Source organism: Dermacentor variabilis, chromosome 9 (assembly GCF_050947875.1).
Source record: "Dermacentor variabilis isolate Ectoservices chromosome 9, ASM5094787v1, whole genome shotgun sequence".
NCBI classification, from domain to species: domain Eukaryota; kingdom Metazoa; phylum Arthropoda; class Arachnida; order Ixodida; family Ixodidae; genus Dermacentor; species Dermacentor variabilis.
This window is the reverse complement of record NC_134576.1, coordinates 151,445,333-151,466,090: the sequence shown is the minus strand read 5'-3', so window position 1 is coordinate 151,466,090 and position 20,758 is coordinate 151,445,333. Positions and strand designations below refer to the sequence as shown.

At 43.8% G+C, this 20,758-nt stretch overlaps 1 protein-coding gene across 5 annotated transcripts in view; it reads right to left on the bottom strand.

The window, feature by feature from the left end:
• LOC142557839 (uncharacterized) overlaps positions 1 to 20,758 on the bottom strand; it is a 265,220-nt gene that overhangs the window by 94,380 nt on the left and 150,082 nt on the right. For all 5 annotated transcript variants that reach the window (XM_075670036.1, XM_075670038.1, XM_075670037.1 and 2 more), the window contains one exon: positions 12,298 to 12,367. In XM_075670036.1, the coding sequence (XP_075526151.1) occupies positions 12,298 to 12,367 (70 nt within the window). The remainder of the gene's footprint in view (positions 1 to 12,297; positions 12,368 to 20,758) is intronic.

The window sequence follows — 20,758 nt, the reverse complement described above, 5'->3', positions numbered from 1 at the left end:
TCATGGCATGTGAACTCTTGACAGCCAATCAGAAAGTCGACATGGTGGATATTGGCGGCCGTGCAGCCACCATGCATGTAGAGAATAGAGCGGTGGGAATATTTTGAGTGGTGTGCGAACAGCGACGCCTCATCATGCTGAGAGCAGCACATTGACAACTTGCGACGTCTTTCGGCCATCCTCCGAGAGATGGCGCTATATGTTCGGGGCTACCAGCTCATTCCAAAGGGTAAAGTCACATCAACATCACATCATCATTCGCATGCGTTGTATGCAGTTGCATGTACTTCTGTGCTTTGTGCTGGTATACGTGTGTTGCTTTTGCATGGTTTTTTGCGGTATGTATCGTTTTGTGAACCTGTTCACCCATTTATTTTTTACCATGACAAACAAAACAAGCACGAACGAGACCAAACCAACCAAACCAAACAAGCGTGAGCGAGAGCTGACGCAAGGAGACAGTACGAAATGAGCAGTCTGGCATGTCCACATGACACCAGTTTCCTGTGCGCACAACACTGAGGGGGCTGCTCATTGGTTTTCGCCGTTCAGGGCTCGCATCTTTCATCTACCACTCCGCATTTGCTCTTTTATCTTTCATTATGCTCATTCGCCGATGGCCCCAACACGAGCGCGCTATCTTAAAGAAACTGCTTGAAGCACACGCAAAACCTGTATGCTGGGATGGGCTCCGTTCCCACACCTCTCATAATATTTCTACACCATGAGCTATATATAGTACAATATAATAGAGCCCCAGAAGTGGAAAATCGAAGAAGCCCGCTATCACATCATTTCTGAAGTATACGGCTGTGCCACTGATTGGCCAAAGTGTGCACACCCATCGCGTGTCTCGCTCCTATTGGTCTGGCGCTGTTTGTTGTGCTGATTCCTGCATACTTGACCACTGTCACGCTTCGTTACATTTCTTTCACTATCTCTGTGGTTTTATCACACCGTTGTTTGCGTTTGTTCACTGCTTGCTTCTCGACAACGTTTAATAAGGAATCTTTTTCGCTTCCCAAATGGCTGGAGGAGACCATCATCTCAAGTTTACTACGTGTCAAGCATTTGGAAAAATGCGAATGCAGCCATGGAATACGCAACAGAAAACGGCTAGGCCTGTCATGCTCCCAGAGTTGCTCGTCCGCCTAGAGATTCTGCCGGATCAAGTTCCAAGCTGCAAACCGGCACGTCTAGCATCAACACTTCATCCGCCCACATCTCATGTGTTGTTGCATGTTGGCACAGACCACATAGACGCTGTTTTTTTCACCATTAAAGAAAGTAGCGAGCTCGCAGCGATCGCCAGTAAGCAAAAAATGTGCCTGATGTCGCATTCACAGTCTGCAACGAAGCGAAAGTTCGCGCTGTTGGGTGTCGACACGAAAGAGGACATCAACGACAGCAGAACTGAATTTGCAATCGTGGATTTACCCATCATACAAGTGTTTCTTGGACTCATGCTGTGTCCCGGGTGCAGCAAGAAAGTGGTGATGCTTTCAAAGGACCTCGCCAAGGAGTATGGGCTCTGGGTGGCAAGGCTTCTTTTGCACATTTTTGCAGAAGGATATTTATTTAACTCAAACGGGACCATTAAAAAATGCTTTTGAAAAGTCACGAGCGAAGATAGTGATCCAGGAGAGCAGGCCCGGTCTCTACTGTGGCCCTAATGCTCCCCCAGAAACTTCAATGAAGCTTGTGCTGGAGTGATCCACCTGTGGCATGCGCAAATGGTGTGTCAAAGCCTTGCAAAGGATTGTCGGAGGTTTCACATGTCCAATAAGGATCACACGAACAGAAATGCTGTGACAAGCAAGCTTGCAAGAGGCACAGGCCAGCAACAGACTCCGCCTACAATCCTGGGCTACTATAGGTCTAGGTGTGACCTGTGCTTAATGCACAATTGTGTGAATGTGCAAAAAAGATTTTTTCTGTTAATTTGAATTCTGGAATTTTACATGCCAAAACCAGGATATAATTCTGATTAATTTTGACCGCCTGGGGTGCACTACAACACAAGTACATGAACTTTTTTTTTTGCATTTAGAAATGTGGCCACCACTGCTGGGATTTGATCCAGATTTTTTGTTGTGTCCATAAATTTTGTGCAAAGGACATATTTTGTTGTGGCCAAGAGCTTTGTGCAACTTTATTTGCACAGGGATGCCATTTGTGTGCCCTCTGTTCAACAAGAAACTAAAATAGAAATATGAAGGGGTTGGTGCTAGCTTTCTTGCATTGCTTCCAATGACTATGCGCAATGCTGCAACCAATACCTCAGTGTTCTTTTTGTAAAGTTGGCACATATATGTCATGAACTTGCTGCTGAAGGTTGGGGCTACATAGTGATGCAATTCACACTGCCGTATTGCTAGGATTTTTACTTCTCAGTTTCATTTTTTTGGACATCACACAATGCCTTATGGAGCATCTTTGCATGTTCTTTGTAAGTACCAGTAAAATGTTAGGTATCAATATATTCATATTGAATGTATCTAGCCAGTGATACTATTTATTAATTTCCACAAATTATAAGTCAAGCTTAGCAAAAATGTTGCGATCAAGTTTACATCTGTTTTTTCATGCTCTAAGTGCACTGAGAACAATATAATTAGCATCACCGGCTAGAGTTACTATTTGGCATCCTCACCATATATATTGTTTTTGATTTTGGCTAAGTGAAGTTTTTGAAAAGTTTTGAAAAGTTGAAAAGTAAGAAATCGACGGAATTTCTGTATTAAGGGGGGACGCGGGGATCAACTCTGGAAAAACGACCCAAAAATCACTTTTTAGGAAGTTGCAGATTTCGAATCTTTGACCCCTTTTCTATAAGTTTTCCAAGTATTTCCGCTGAAAACGACTGCTAAGTGCCATAAATAAATATAAAAATAAGGCAATACAGCGAAAATTTCGTGAAAATCGGTGGAAAAGTCGCGGTTTTCGAGCGTCCCTAGCTCCGGAACGGCAGTACGCGGCGCGGCCATGCTGGTACCGTTGAAAAGCGCGCCTCTTCGCCTTTCGACTCCTCTCTTTCATTTCCTGATAGAGAGAAGAGCAAGCATAAAAAAGCAAAAAGTCTGAAGGTCGCGGAGCTGCTTGTCGCGGCCGCCGATTGGCTTGCTCCGTCACGTGCGTTCTATGAGCCGCCCCATTGGCCGGGTCTGGAAGCGAGCTGCTGCGGCGTCTGCTTCTCCCGTTTCTTCGCGCGCTGGCTGCTGCCCCTTTGTTTACGTGTTGGATATTCGAGGTACGCCGCCGCTTCATCGCTTTATTCGGATTTTAGTTTTCTATTTCATTTTGTGGTTTCGAGCATGACTTGGCGGACGTGGACGACGAAATACGCGACCAAGCACCGCTTCGGCAGCCGCAAGCGCAAGCCGCCGAACATCCGAAGGATAAGTAGTCCTAGCAGAGTTGCGTCCGTGCGCAAGCTAAGACTGTCGACGCATTGCCGGGCAATTCGCAGGCTGTTGCAGCCTTGAGTTCCAGTGGTGATGATACCGAACTAATAACCGCCTTTTCCGATGCTTCCGGGCCTGCAACGCCCTGTAAATGCTCCGCGACGTACCCCGATTGTGCCACCGCCGTCACCGAGATGAACGACGAAAGTGCGGTCCAAGCGCGAGCGTCTGCGGCCGTGAAGACGAACCGTGCATCAGCAACGGTCGCACCATGCAGTCGCATCTTGAGTCACAATTCATCTTGTCGGAGGTGTTGAATATGACCGCCGCCACTGTCCGCGCGTCACTTGGTTCTGTGCCGGCAACCGAACGGAAGATAGGGTTTACGGCTGGAGGAGCATGCTCGGTGGCGACGGACTCAAGCGAGTCGAGCAGCTGAGAAAGATGCCTTGCGCAAGAAGAGGGCACAAAAAACACATGAAAGCAAGCATAAAAGATCCAAGAAGCCACGAGATCAACCTGACACCTGTACCTACAAGGCCGGTAGTTTCTAGTCGAATAAACATGTCCCAAAACTTCAAACACCTTTTTCTCAAAACTTTTTTCTACCACCAAGGTCAACTTGCAAAGCCAATATCTCAGCCACCGTTATGAATATTTTTACACCGTTTGTTTTGTTACACTCATTGTGCACCACTGCACACAGTGACATGTTTTGTTTTCAAAATAGTTGCTTCAATAATTTGTTATCTTTTGTTTTCACAGTCGAGATTTTCATGCAACTGAAGTAGCTGCAAAAGAATGAAAATATCAAAAAATTCTGTTAGGCAAAAAAAATTACAGGAATGTCACTGTGTGGAGGATACATATAGGAGTGCTATCAATGTTTGTTTGAACTCCTAGCACCAATATATATTTTCACCATATTTTCACAGTTTTGTTTATGTGATATTATTAACATCTGTGCAAAATTTAATCAAAATCGGATGGTAAATAAAAAAGTTAGCTTTGATCCCCATATCCCCCCTTAACAACTTTCTATTGTTTGTTATAATGCAGATATACAAAATCTAATTAGATATTTGCAATCAGCAGAAAAAAACTGAACAATAGTGTTAATACACACTAAGATACATGCAGCACTGCCCCAGTAGAAACACATCATCCAGGAGGCATCCCGGCCATGCCCCAATATCTGCAACATTATGGAGAAGCATAGGGCACCCGCTGGTCATCCAGTTTTGAATATCCTAATAAGGATGTCTCAAAGATCTGGATGGCACATGAATAGTTGCCCTACCAGAAGCTTTGTTTTCCTTGAGACAGAATTACCTTTTCTCATATCCTCTAATTATGATCCAAAGCTGATCGTGTGTACATTATGTGTTGTGTATTGTGTGATGCAATTTATTTTTAAAGCTTCTATTTTTTTATCAAATTCTGTAAGCCAGTTCTCAGATGAAATACACATAAAAGAGCAACACACATATTGTGGTGACTAGTAATCGTATGAACTGAATGCTTCTTGCTTTGAAGTTTATGCATTTGCAAAAAACAACAGAAAGAAAAGGGGGAGAGGAACACAGATCAGACCTATCACGACACATGTAATATCTCCTTTTTGTACAGCAGCACTGATTGCGTGCTGATGCACGCCTCCTTTCTTGTGTATCAGAAAAGCTTCAATATCTTCCAAGTGCACTCCTAATGGTAATTTTACACAATCTGACACCTGTTGAAATCCAGATGACACTTGCTATAGTGCATGGCGAGATGGCTACACATAGAACCCTTCAAAGAATTCCCTCAGATGGTCACTGATACAATGACCTGCCCTAGCTGATGTAAAGATCACCCACAAGACAGTGGAATCAAATTGACAACTTTGCTGTGGCGTTCGATATACCTTTTTGCATGGTATTTCTTGCATGCTATGGTTGCTCTTTTTTTCTTATTTAACCAATCTACACAGATTCTACAGTTGGTTATGAACATTAAAGAGAAGCATGACTCCTGCCTCAGTAACTGTCTATTTTACCTTATGTGACACCTTATGGACATACGAGATTACTGCAATGCTTCTCTTATCAAAATTGTCAAGTGCTTCTGCTTAGTTTGATTTTTTTTCAGTGCCTTGTATTCGATCAACAGACCTTGCACCACACAGTTGTCTACTTGATTCCCCTGTCCTATAGCCAATGTTACATCGGCTGGACGGGCCATATCAATGACCATCTGAGGGAACACAGAAATTCTTAGAAGAGTTCGATAGATAGCAATCTCGCCATGCATTCTAGCACGTGTAAGTGTCACCCAGATTTTGACACAACAAATCGGGTCAGATTGTGCAAAATTACCGTATGTAGTGCACCTGGGAAATAGTTGAAGCCTTTTTGATACACAAAAAAGGAGACATGTGTCAGAACAACATCAGTGCTGCTGCCCAAAATGGAGATATTGTTAAACCTTGATATAACAAACTTCAATAGAATGAAATTCACCATATAACAAAGTACTTAACTTTTCATAACCTCTTGGCCATAGAACACCATGTATTTAGAACCGCAATATAACAAAGTGTGTTTGTGTGCGATTTCAATATAATGAAATTTTGCTTCCACAGCAAAGGAATGCTGAGACAACAAATGGAAACTTCCATAAACACGGATGGCCAAATGATTGTACTACAAGTGGCTGCTTGCAAACGCACCTCTCAAATCACGTGTGGTGTGACAAGAGCGACCATGGAAGTGGAGCCGCATCGTGTTCTGTATAAAGACCAAGTGTGACAAGATCTTATTGCGCCCGGCGCACTGTGTGTTTTGACACAGTAGTTCTGCGGAAACCCGCAAGGTGGAGAGAAGTAATTGATAAAGGGAAAATCAGACATCCATCCGTTCGTAGCAATTGCTACAAAGGAAACCCATACGGGTTCCTTGAAAGAAAAGCCTCAGAGTTGAAGAAAAATTCGTCCTGGTCCGGGACGAATTCCCGGACCAGGACGAATTTTTCTTCAACTCCGAGGCTTTTCTTTCGAGGAACCCGTATGGGTTTCCTTTGTAGCAATTGCTACGAACGGGTGGATGTCTGATTTTTCCCTTTATCAACTGTGTGTTTTAGGTGCGGGTGAAAGCGGGCGAGGGTGAGACAAGGAAGATGGTGGCTTCATGGGTGATGCTTTCCCATGCAAGCAAAGGGAAGGAGAAGGAGGGGAACGAGCTCGTAGTAATGCGATCAAGCTCAAGGGGGGAGGGGTAAGTTGGGGCAGGTCTCGGCAGTGGCTGCGCATGGCTGTAAGAGCGAGTGAGTGCATACACAGCCGCGCAACCTGCTTTAGAGGTAATCTGCCACGTGTGCAAAAAGTGGGCATGCCGAGACAGCGTGGCACCATGTACGCTGTCTTACCATACGTTTAGTACTGCAGGTTGCGTAATCTCAAAATTTCGGGGATCCATTGGAATGAGAGACAGAGGAAGCATTTGCTCCCCACTGCTGGCACTTTTCCTTGTTAGCGTCGTCCCAGTGCAGGTGACACTATCAGCCGCGTCACAATTCACACCACCGGGAAAATACCATCGATGTACGCGGCATGAAATCATATCATTCGCCCCAACTACCGAATTTATTAAAATGAATTGTTTTCTCATTCAAATTTCCTTTTTTTGATTGCCTCATAATTCGGAAAATTCTGTTGCCCTTTTCCGTGCAAGAAAAATTAATCCGCGACTGTACTTATTTGCATAAAAGGTGGAATTTCAACAGAACTATAACCGACTTCGTTATATCGAGGTTTAACTGTATTGTACCTATTGAAATAGGTCTTATCCGTGTTTCAACTCCTTTTTTCCTTTGTTTTTTTTTTTCAAATGTACAAACTTCAAAGCCAGGAGCAATAAACTCATACAGTAGCTAGTCGGTGCACTGCGTGTGCCGCTCTTTTCTGTGCATTTCGTCTGAGCGCTGGTCCTCCAGAATTTGAACTGTGCTAAAATAACTGGCCCAAATGTTTGCTATACTGAAGTTCAGTTTGTGCAATACACCACTTATTAGGAATCTTGGCCTAGAAGAATAAGGAGTACACTGCATTGACACGCTCATACGTGTGCATGCAATATCTTGCTGCTTGGGCATCTGTCGTACATCATTTGCTGCAAACTCATACTGTGCAAAAGGTTCTGACACATCCACACACATGATGTCCCTCGCGCACGTGCAAAGGATGTCCACTGGATGCAGAAAGTGCAGCCAAACGATCATGTAAAGTAAGTATGGTTAGATAAATTCAGCCCATCACAAGGATATCCAATGGATATCATTGCAGTCACCAGGGTGATCCCTTATGTACGTGGCCTTTCGCATTGCCTGAACAAGAATGTACCTGTGCACACGGCAGCATTTAGGTGTTTTTTTCTTGTACTTTTTACTTCTTGCTTTGTATTTGTGCTTTGCTTTTTTTGTGTTTTTCGCATACATGATGATAGGTTCGCGTTCACTTAAGCTGCGGCGCTGGCTTCATTTGCTACATGTAGTTGCACAAGCATGCTAGACAGACGTTAAGATTATCACAAATATATATCTTCGGCAGCACTGAATTCCACGTTACATGTGTGCGTTATAAATGATATATCTCTACTATGGCCTTTTAGGTGTTTAAAATTTTTTTCATATAAATTCTTTGTTTTTCTCTAACATAATTTCTGTACTGCAATACTTATATACATGTCCTTCCTACTATGAGTTCATGCGAGATAGGCAGTATTGTGAAATAAGTAAATATATGAATAAATAAAGAAAGAAGATATGTAAAAACTGCAGGGTGATGACTGCTTTCCATAGCAACCAAACTTTTAAAAGTTTGCACCCTTATCAGGTAAGGAAAAGAAGATGCACATGCGTTGCAGCAAAGCAAGTGCAGTGTCCAGCGTGTACAGCTGACAGTACAAGTTTACAGACGGCATGAGCACGTGCCAAACAGTCTTCCCGTGGCACTTCAAGTGTATCAGCTGGCGTCCAGAGCAGCAATAGGTCAGAGATCTGTCCTCTTGTTTGCTAGCACGTCTTGTTCGACACGGGCGTTTTCTATTTTTCTATTTCTCATGCAACACACTCTCCAGCAGTCGTGGTGATGTGCTTCTGTGTGAACAAATATCACTTGAACTGATACAACATGCATGCCACTGGGCTGGGTGCTTTGCATGAGAATGACGAAATAGAAATTTTCTAGTGCTCGACATATGTCGAGCACTAGACGCATATTACGATGTTTTTGAAACCTTATCAGAATCTAATGACGTGCATGAACTGTGGTGCATATTTAAAAGCAAAATCTTTGAATTGCGGGAACGATACGTTCCATCGTGGTTGATGACGTCACGGCGTGGCAAAAGTAAGCCATGGTATACGAAAAAAGTACGCAAAATCGCCAAGCGAAGGCAGTATGCTTACGCTAGCTACAAAATGAACCAGTCGGCCACAAGAAAAGTTAAATTGCATCACCTTACAAAAGAAATGAAAATTGCAGTGAAACAGGCCAAGGGAAAGTTTTTCGGCTCTTTCCCCTCGCGAATTAAAAACCAGCCTAAAGTATTCTGGAAGCTTATCAAAATGAATAGAAAGGACGACTTATCAATTCCCCCCTTAGATGATGCTGGCATCGTTCACGAAAATCTGGCTAAAGCAAAATGCTTCAACTCATTCTTTGCTTCGGTGTTCTCTGCACGTGGAAACAGCAGCAAAATGAATACGAATTTTGGCAAAATGGGTGGTGAACCAATGGAAGACATTTTGATTGATCAGAGGGGAATTGAACTGATACTAAAGCGGCTGGACATTGGTAAGGCTTGCGGTCCTGATGGCTTACCTGTTGCATTACTATCATCGTGTGCTCACTCTGTCTCAAAATATCTTCACGTTATTTTTGATAAATCATTACAAGAAAGTGCCTTACCTGATGATTGGAAATCTGCAAATGTTGTCCCTGTGCATAAGTCTGGACCCCGTAACAGTGTATTCAATTATCCACCCATTTCTTTGACATGTATTGTTTGCAAAGTGTTTGAACATATCCTTTTTACTAGCATTATAAACCACTTAAACAGATACTCACTTCTAAGTCCTCAGCAACACGGATTTCGTACAGGTTTTTCCTGCGTTACCCAGCTAACAGAACTAATACATGATATAGCAAGTGCATTAGATAACGGCTGCTCTGTTGATTCGGTTTTTCTCGATTTTGAGAAAGCTTTTAATGTTGTTCCCCATGATTTATTAGTAGAGAAGTTATCATGGCATCATTTAAACACATCAGTTATTGCTTGGATTAAGGAATATTTAAGCTCAAGGCACCAGAAAGTAGTTTTAAACAGCCAACACTCGGATGACATTGAGGTAACATCAGGAGTACCACAGGGATCCGTCCTGGGCCCTCTCCTATTTTTAATCTACATGAATGACATATGTGTTGATATTTCATCTCCTATACATTTATTCGCAGATGATTGTGTGTTATATAGAGTTATTCATAATGAAAATGATTGTCTTGCCTTGCAAGAGGACCTGAACAAGGTTACGGATTGGAGCAAAAATTGGGGCATGCGTATAAATTTGCAAAAAACTGCTCACCTGTCTTTTACAAGAAAATGTACTCCTCATCAATTTAAATACAAAATAAGCACTCAACAGCTGTCCTCTGTATCTGAGTTCAAATATCTTGGTGTTTTTTTTTTACCTCCAATCTGACATGGCACCGACATATTGAATACGTTTCAGCCAAGGCGTGTAGGGTACTAGGTTTCTTGCGACGAAATGCAAAACATTTTCCTTCGGGAACTAAGCAACTCCTGTATATTACGAATGTTAGATCTGTCCTCGATTATGCTTGCACTGTATGGGACCCTTGGCTAAAGGTTGACATACAAAAGTTAGAACGAGTGCAAAATTTAGCGGCTCGTTTCGTGCTCCGTAATTACTCTAGGCATTTCAGCGTATCACGTGCGAAAGAGAATCTTGGCTGGGAACTATTAGGGGAACGAAGAAAATCACTCAGGTTAAAGTTCTTTCATAACATATTTCATTCTAGAACTGGTATTGAACGCGATAAGTACATACTTAGGCTTGACTATGTATCTTTACGTCTAGATCATGTAAATAAGGTAAGAGAAATAAAATGCAAAACCGAAATGCTAAGAATGTCTTTTTTCCTCAGGACGATTTCGAACTGGAACAGGTTACCGCAGGACTCTGTAACAATTCTGTATAATGATGCATTTTTTTCTTCCTTGTTATAGCATGTTCTTTTGATGAATGAAGTTGTGCTCTAAGGACCAATGCTGTCTGACGATGTATCTTTCTTTTTCTTCATTAAGATAACATATTCTGTTATTGACTGAAAATGTGTTTCTCAGGATGTATATGTTGTGCCGTAAATTATTTTGCATTTATTATGAAATGACTCGTACTGTTTGTTGTATATACTATTTGACCCCCCCCCCCCCACTGTAATGCCACACTGGCGCTGTGGGTTCTGTAATAAATAAATAAATAAATAAATAAATAAATAAATAAATACAAGCGTTGCACCGCACACGAAGCTTGACATGCCGGTGAACAACAAGAAGGCACATTTAAGACGAAATGGTGGTTTCAACGGCAGGTGCTGCATAATTAGGTGGCAAAGAGAGGAAATATGGCATATGTTCGCGTGGTCTGGCAACTTTGCTGACCAGGCAAAGCAGGAGTGGTGCATCAGTTGCCCTTAACATGTAGGAAATCATACATGAGTGGAAGTAGGAGATTGATTAATCTCAGATTAAAAGAGCACGAGTGCTCTTTCAGGGACATCGAGACTACAGTGGCCAGTACACTGCCGACACAGAAGGTGCAAGCCAGATTTCATGAACGCAGTAGTCCTGTCAAGAGAAAGAATATTCATAGGGTGTACAAACATCAAGGCACTCAATATCAGGAGGAGGGAAGAGGGTTGTATTAGCCACCCTTCACTTAATCTTTCAGACAGTGAATGTGTATGTGTATTTATGTTCCACATATAAAACATGTACGCGAATTGTGTCGTCGTTTGCGTACACTTGTATCTTTGTAGTCGTGATAACACAACTCTCTGGCTATATACCAAGTAAAATCTGTTTTCTTTTTCTTTTTTTTTTTTTACAGTAAACTCGCGCAAGTCTGTGGCCACATCTGTTCCATTTCTTGCCTTGAGTGATGTCTTGTCACTCTGTTGTAACGATTAACTCATTTCGACAGACTAAACCACGAAAGGCTTTCCATCTGGCTTCAGAGCATGGCACTGATATCTGCAAGCAGGACTGCCTGTACGTGGTTCAGGTGATGGGACCACACCCGTGAACAACCTAGGCCTCAGTGTTTGACATGGCTGATAACTGGCTCGGTAACCCTAGGTCGCGAGTCAAACTGCGTTCGTTCCTCAGCATGGCTTATTGAGGAGCTGGTGTTTCAGCTAGCTAGTATCTAAAGAGCATTAAATTCCCCTTTTATATCATCCTTTCTTCTGCTGCTTGGTCAGCTCAAGCAACATGGGCGCATGCAATCACAGAGTGGGCTCAACATGTTTGCAGAACCAGGGTCTGCTTCCCACTCGAATGCGGAAACCCAACAAGATAAAGAAAAACCTTGGCAACTTTCAAGCATTGTAGTCAAATTATTTTCATTGGAATAACTTTGCACTCCGAGCTACAGACGACATTGTCTCTTGTTATCTTTAGCAATACAAATACACTTGGCTGATAAATATGTTAACCTTCTACCCCTGCCCCTCTGAAGTCTTATGAAAGGTACTTCAAGTTCTGCCTCATACCTCGCAGGTCAAGTATCGCAGGTCAAACAGCAAGAGTGAAGTATTTAAAGAAACACTCACAAAAATGGTTCCCAGGACCAGCATAGTGGTGACCTTTGAAAGCAGCAAAAAGGCCAGGGTTGATGCCAATCTGAAAAGATGGACAAGTGCATGATGGGCACTCCACAAGAGCTACATACTTCTTCCGATCCTAGCACACCAGCACTCAGCATCAAATTTGCGCAGAGCACTTATAACAACAACGGTGTTAGCAAGAAATTGGATAAAACAATGAGCAACCCTTGCACTGTGAGTTTATGTGTTTTCTAGGAAATTTGGCTAGTGGGTATCTGTGTTGAAAGGAAACGAAAGGCGAAATCCTGGAAAAGAAAATTACAGCATAACTCATCTCATAACTTCCAGTGGTAAGGCGATTAGCGTTCGAGCAATGTAGCAACACACCACATGTCTCAAGTCACGTTTATTTACCGTCTGTGATAGTCAACCTGAGACTTCCACTGCTTCGGCTATATATGAGATACTATACTTCGGCTATATAGAGCACGAACGACAGTTTCCGGGGCTTCTCATCGGCACCCGGAGAGGTAGCGGCGGTAGGCCTAACCAGTAAGGCCGGAGTGCCATGTCACCGACATAGTTTGGGGAACTGATATCCGAGACGGAGGAGCTGGCCGATCGATGCCACAACAACAAAGCTTGCAAGTCGGCAGGAGCACCGACTGGGATCAAAAGCCGATGCATATCGGACTTGGAGTGGCGTGCGACAATGGGAACCTTGTAAGAGCGTTCCTTTTTGTTAATGTGCAGCCATAGGCCAGGGCTGCCGGACTTTCGCGCGAAACGCGCTAAGGACGCACGTAGGCGAGGATAAGGACATTGTTTTGGCTATGCAAGTGTGGAGTTTTATTTTTTACCAATTGAGTTTTGACTTTTCCACTTCGAGTTTGGGTAAATTAAAATCTATTTGCTGTGCTTGCCTGCATCTCCCGACTCCATCTCTCCCAACATCCGCACGGCCCATTAGATCAGTGTGACATCCATCATCCTCCCTCTCTCTCACACACATTATTGCTAAGTGGCACTTTTCCGGCGACTGTCTCACGTGCGAGTTGTTGTGTTTGTTTCGTTTTGCGCACTCTGCACGAGAAACCCTGATCAATGGCACAATCACGATTAATGAGGCAGGCATGAGAGATGAAAGAGCAGTATTGCAGCACTGGAAAATGGTATAAAATGAGACGATTTCCTTCTTTGCACGGGCAACTGCACAACGTGGGAACAAGCTGACAAAAAGCAAGTCTAGTGGCCCAGCAATTTTCCAGACCTCATGGGGACTGAAATATAAAAAAATTTATTAAGCTTAGAACAGCTTGAAAAAAATCTCTAATAATGCCCTGCCTTGTACCACGCTTGGAGGTGATCATATCTGCTTGGATTTGCACAAGAGTGATGTTTCCGTGGTCTCCGTACACAGTTGCACAGAGAGTCACCGTGTTGGCGATCTCCGCCAACAGAGATGACCATGAAGAGCTAAGAAACGAGCCACATTTCTTTGCACCATTTGGCTCTTGCGAAGGAGCAAGAGGCGGCATTAAGCACACAAATGAAAAGCCACACAAACATACACACAAGGATGCGACGCCTCCAAGACACACTTGCTTTGCGGATGCATCACGTGCAGAATGGTGACGAAAACTTACCAAAACTGTCTCTTTCATAAAATTTTTTTTCTTGAACCAGTCATTGAAATGCGAACTTTTGCCACAACCATCGTATTTGTCATCTCGCACTGATAACCAATATAGTCGCCATTCCTTTTTGCCATACTAGCCTGTTTCAGGATTCGTTTATACCTTCAGAATACATTTATACCTTCAGAATATAGTTCAGAATGGAACCACCTTCCCAGCACCATCGCCAGCATTGAAGATGCAGTTATTCAAGGCTGCCATCGTTGAACACTTCTCAGAATAACCTGCACTGTTATTTTTTAATTCCGTTTTATGTTATACATGCACAATAGTGTTGCGCATGGTATTGTCATTAAGGCCTCTGTTACTGACCTCTGTTAGAATAACCTACTAAGTTAATTATTCGTTTTCTATTTTATTTCACATATAACAATGTTGCTTTCATTATTACAATGGTATAAACAGTCCAGCCAACCCCTCTGGGGTGCCTTTTGGGCCCTGAGGGTATTCCAATAAATAATTTTTTTAAAAATCCACACCAAGTGATCATGATGATAGTGCTGATCGGAAAAAAAAAAGAAGAAAAAAGTGTCGCCTAAGGCATTTTGTCAGCCAAGGAAGAGCTAGCATGACCTCCGAGACTATATAGCATACGCCTTCCAATCTTGGAGGCTATAAAGCGGGCCACTGGAAGCCAAGCCAGCAGAATATCCAACATTCCGACCTCCAAGATCAGGTAGCGTGGCTTCGAATGAGTGATTTAGTCGGGAAATTCGAACGTTGGGACCCAAATTCGTCCAAAAGATTGGTCGTGCAAATGCATTAGCTCTATGGGAACCCTGACCATGCATTTATTAAGTCCAGAATATACATCAAGTCCGAATTTTCGGTGTCCGAAAAATCTGTCAGCAACTGTAGATCTCTCTTTCTATGGTACAAAGTAAAACAAAAGCACGCAGAAATTCAGTTTGTACGTTTTATTATTTCTCTAAACTTTAATTCGTCTTTGAAGCAACAGATTAAACAAATAACTGATGTTGCCTAGGGTAATTCTCCAAGTCCCATGTCACTATGAGTGACGTCACAGCACTGCGATGTACGTAGGCACACAAGACCAATATACGTTGACTCTCCGGCTGAGCACGTGGCGCCCGCGAAAAGGGCAAATGGTGTTTGGTTTGAAATTTAAACTCTTTCCACAGTACATAGGGATGTAATACTTCACAGACACGATCATTAGTGTGCATTGTATGCACTGCGCTTGTCAGCTCAAAATGGCCAGACCTAATGAGGGGCCTTTTAAGTGATGACGATGATACGATGACAGCGGCTTGACGGCGACAACTGCATGAAAAGGCTGGAATGATTAGGATGGCATAACCACGACAGCATGACAATGGCAATATGATGATGGATGCATAATAGCGACAGTTAGACGACGCAATGACGATGATCACATGGCAATGGTGGCATAATTACAACAGAATGTCAAGGAATTGACATCGATGGAACAACAAAGGTGGTACAACGACAACGGCAATGGGATGATGTTACTGAAATTATGACGATGGTAAAATGACAGTGTGATGATGACAACCTGATGACTGTGTGATGACGATAGTGTGACAACGAAAATATGAGAAGAGTCATATGATGAAGTTAGAACATCAATGAAACAACCACAACAGCATCAAAATGATGGTATGCAAAGAATTATTACTGTATGAAGACATAATGTCGACAATGTCATGGTAATGACATGACAACGAGTGTATGATGACAGTGGCATGACAACAACTGATCACTAAGCCTGTATGACGAAGATGGCGTGACGACGACGGCATGACGAGAGTCAAATGACGAAGCTGGAGTTAGGATGATGGAACTACCACGATGAGATCACAAGAACGGTGTGACAACGAATGCATGACTGTATGACAACAGTATGTAGACTGCCTTTGAAACTGTAACAAACAGAACAGTGACTGAAAATGTACACAGAAGAAGCTGTTCAGCCTTGCAACATCATCAAAGCTGCCGTACGGTACAAGGACTAAGCCGGTGACCTTCCATTGTACGCGTACGTTGTAGACTATGGCGGACCAGCTCTACAAGGTCGCGAGTGGCTCGAAACATTTTGTTTGAACTGGGATGAAACCTGCGGTTTACCCAAGCTATGCAACTATTCGCACCCTGACGCAAGCCAAGAGGACCACGGCATGCAAGTGAGTGGACTTCTGGACAAATACAGCACCAATTTTGATATGACATCCTTGGTAAGATAGAAGATGAGTAAGCTAGCTCGTTTCTAAAGGAAAACTGTCCAAAGTTCCTTAAAGCTCGAAACATGTATTACGCATTACATTCAGCAGTGGAGGAAGAGCTGCGAAAGCTACAGGAGATGGGCGTCATTACCCAAGTTTCCACTAGCGAGTTTACCACACCGATTGTACCGGTTGTTAAGAAGAACGGGTCAATATGTGTGTGTGGAGATTATAAGTAAAGGTTTAACTTTTCTAGACATAGAGCAGTACCCTCTACCTAGGCTGGATGAGACACTAGCTGCACTTGCTGGAGGGTGGTACTTTCTGAAGCTGGATATAAACAGGGCATACAAAAAGGTGGAAATGTCGAAATAATAAAAAAAGCTGCTCATGTTGAATACGCACAAAGGACTGTTTGCTGAAACAAACTGCCCTTCGAAATCGCCTCGGCACTGGGTTGGTTCCAGTGCATTATGGATAACATCTTGAAAGGTCTGCCAGGAGTGACATGTTATCCAGACGATATTCTTGTGACAGAAGCTACTGCTGAAGAGCACCTCAAGAATCCTGAAGCAGTGCTTCAAACAGTGGTGTGAAAAGGCATGCAAGTCAAGAGCCAGAAATCCTAGCTTTTCAAGGAAAGCCTTCAGTATCTTGTGCATGCTATCAGTAAGGTGGGTGTTGAACCAACAAATTAAAAAATTCAAGCTCTTCTGAAAGCCCCAGCACCTGCTAACATAGCACAGCTGCGTTGGCTACTTGGACTCATTAACTACTATGGCAAGTTCACACCACAACTGGCAACGCCTGCTATACCCTTCTACAGATTGTTGCAGAAGGACATCTCTTGGTCCTGGGACCGAAACTGCGAGGACACAATTTAAGCTATCAAAGCAGTGCTGCCATCAGCCGAAGTTCTTGAGCACTATCACCCGGCGCTCCCACTGCAGCTGTCCTGCAATGTGTCTACGTACGGTCTCGGCGGCCTGTTATCACATGTTATGAAAGACGGCATGGTAAGAGCAATTGCTTACGCTTCTAGGACACCATCAAAGTGAAGAAAACTATAGCCAGATTGAAAAGGAGGCGCTTGCCTTAATCTTCGGCATCAAGGTAGGTTAAAACTGTGCGAAGAACGAGGACAGCGAAAGAAACATACAACACACCACAGCACTCGTGGCGTGTTGTGCGTTTCTTTCGCCGTCCTCGTTTTTCGTGCAGTTTTAACCCACCTTCAAGTATGAACCAACTAGCCCTCAAGAACGTCCTACTTCACCATCAAGAAATTTCATTTTTATATTTATGGTAAAGAATCTATGTTAATCACAGACCATAAGCCTACCAGCAGCTATAGCCTGCCGCATAAGTCTAGCGGCAGCTATGGCCGGGAGTCCATAGCTGCCGCTAGACTGCAACGGTGGGCTGTAACGCTTTCAGTTTACAAGTACGACTTTGTCTACCGAAAGTCAGTTGACAACGTGGATGCAAACTGTCTTTTCCGACTGCTGTTAGAGACAAGTGAGGGATAGGACAGCTTGTGCGAGACATTTTATACCCTTCGCTTAGCATTTCTTCTTGTTACAAGCAAAGAGATTGAGCACTACACCGCCCGTGATCCCGTTTTCAGCCTTGTCTTGGACTTCACCAGGAAAGGGTGGTGTTCGCATGTTGATGACAAAGTGTTACTACCCTACTTAGCCAGATGCAGTGAACTGACTATCCACGAAGGGTGCCTGATGCATGGAATGCGAGTGGTCGTGCCGCCAAAGCTGCAACATCCAGTCTTGGAGTAGATACACCAGGGATACCCAGGTATCATGTGGAGCAAGGAACTCGCCCAAAGCTACGTATGTTGGCCATCCGTCGAAAAGGATCTCGACAATCAAGTAAGACACTGCATGTCATGCATGCAGTAGCTCAACATGTCGCAAAAGGCACCTGTGGTCGTGGCCTACGTAACCATGGTCACATGTACATATTAACTTTGCAGGTACATTCCGTAATCGTATGCTGCTAGTTGTAGAAGTGCATTCAAAATGGCCAGACGTGTACATCATGACATGTGCATCCGCACAAGCAACCACAGCATGTAAAGTTTGCAAGAGCAAAGTTACATGATTTCTTCACTCGATACAGCGCATCGGAGACAGCTGTTAGTGATCACAGCACACAGCTCACATCATCAGAGCTCCAGGCGTTTATGAAAGAGCATGCCGTTTGGCAAGTTTTTACTTCTGCTTATCACCCCAGCAGCAATGGACTGGCTGAAAGGTTCGTGCAGACAGTAAAGAATGCCTTATGCAAAGGCCCTACCACAGAACATCTTGAAACATTGTCCAAATTCTTGATGGCATATCGGAACACGCTGCATGTGACGAGTCTTGAGACACCGCCTTATCTTTTTTTACGTCGTCAGTTGCATACTCGTTTGGATGCACTGAAGCCCACTTTATCGCATACTGTCAGCACAAGTCAGTTCAAGCAAATGATGCGGCGAAGTACCGATCATACTGTGTTTCAAGTTAACAGACAAGTTTTGGTGTGCAATTTCAAGAGTGGACCAAGAGGGCTCAACGCAACTATCTTGCAGTGGAGGTGGCCAGTGTCATACAAGGCCAAGGTGCGGACACCCAACGGACCTTGTACGTGGAGGCGATACAAAGACCATTTGCTACGAGCCTCTGCTGCGACAGTGGTGTCCTCATATGCAGTGAAAGAGGAGGATCTCTCATCCAGTCCTTGCAGTTCCTCCGCCAGCATCAGCCTGTCTCCAAAACTAGACCTGCACCCATGGTCAATGGAAACAGCCCTACAAGGTCGTACCCTCAACGAGCTGGGATGCCATCTGACTGATACCAGCCATCCTGACTCTTCAAATTGCGGTGGAGGTGGAGGAAGTTATACGAACCGTCGTAGTTTGTTACTGAAGTGATAAATGATGCGCCTAGTGACGTCAGCAGAGGCTCCGTAGAAAGCGAGCATCTGCATAAGCGCAGCCAGACGGCATTCTAGCTGCCGCCCAGTAAAGTACTACACAGCCTTTTTATCGCTTCTTGCTTTCGAGAATCCGTGAACACCACAGTAGCAACAGCGGCGGCTTACATTCTTTTCTTTTTCATGGTTTCACATTCCTTTTCCTTTCAGCACCGACACTCCATAGCCAGATTTTGTTATGACTAGGGGTGTGCGAATACCGAATAGTACATTTAGAATAGAATACCAAATGGAATCAAGAAAAAGAAGCCAAACATCAGAAAATGTTTTACAAAATTTAATGCTCACTAATTTCGGACAAGAAAATGCGGTGCTGCACGCACTCAGGAGTCTCCTAGCAGTGCGTTGCAAGAATTTAGCAAGTTATCAGTAACTTAGGTACAGTGCTCAGCAATTGAAACGCGATACTCAGACAGCATGGCGGCCGGTACGTTTTGCACCACCAGTGATTGCTGAAGTAGCCAAATGGAGTTACGATGCATCAAATAGATTCTCGCTTTCATGTGACATAAAAATGTGTGATTTCAGCGTCACCAGCGCCCAAAGGCGGCACAAGAAAGTACTGGCCGCCACATTGTCTGAGTATCGCATTTCATGCGCTGAGCACTGTACATATAAATCAAGATTTACAGTACTGTCTACTCTTATCAAAGGGAACACCGAATTAGTATGCGAGCACTGATTACAGCTCAGTTCTAGTATATGAAGGTGTGGGAAAAAATTTTTTTGTTGATAGAATTTCTGTTGAATAGAGTCAAGTGCTTTGCTTCCTCTGAAACTAATGAATTAGTGACGTTCTGTAGTACAGAATAGTTTTGAGGTTCTCAATTTAATAATGGACCTGTGTTTTGTGGCAATAGTTTATTTATTGCATAGAAAGTTTTCCTTTCCAGCTTTTCTCTAAAATGCAGAAAGGCTATCACAACTTTACGGCAGATGGGTTAGGCCAACCTACGCCACAGACGAAAGGGCCACGCATCATGCAACTCTAGTAGCTGGCACCAAAAGTAAAGAGCAGGCACTGTATGCATCATTTCATTGTCAGGTTTGGCTTGATTTGCCACCTGTCAAAGATTCTAAAACATGCAGGGCCACAGCAAGTTCACGCGACACTTCCCCCCCTCATTTCCCACTCATCAGCCGTCTGCGCCAATGCATGCAACCAGGTCATGACACCTTTGCGCCCACCCTGTAAATTCACAGCTAGTCACAGGCCTGCGCGGCACATGCAGCATACTCGCAGCGTAAGCTGGAGGAGCGGCGCCACAGGAGCTCCATTTTCAGCACTACACATTACAGGGTCTTCACAGGGAAGTTTCTTCGCGTCATTTTCACGAGAACGACTAGGCCTAATGGCTTAATCGAAAATTGCTGCCGGCCGATGTGGTAACGGGTTCAAGTTGTCACGGAATGCTTGTCACTAGTATGTTTATACGGGTGGCTCATCATGTGAACAGTCCCAAGGTCACGCAGGCAGGTTAAACTGACGGCTGTAGACATGGCATCAAGTTTCTCGTTGCGTGTCCCACACCATCTGTGTACCTGCAGGCGGCTAACCGGCCCGATTCTCAA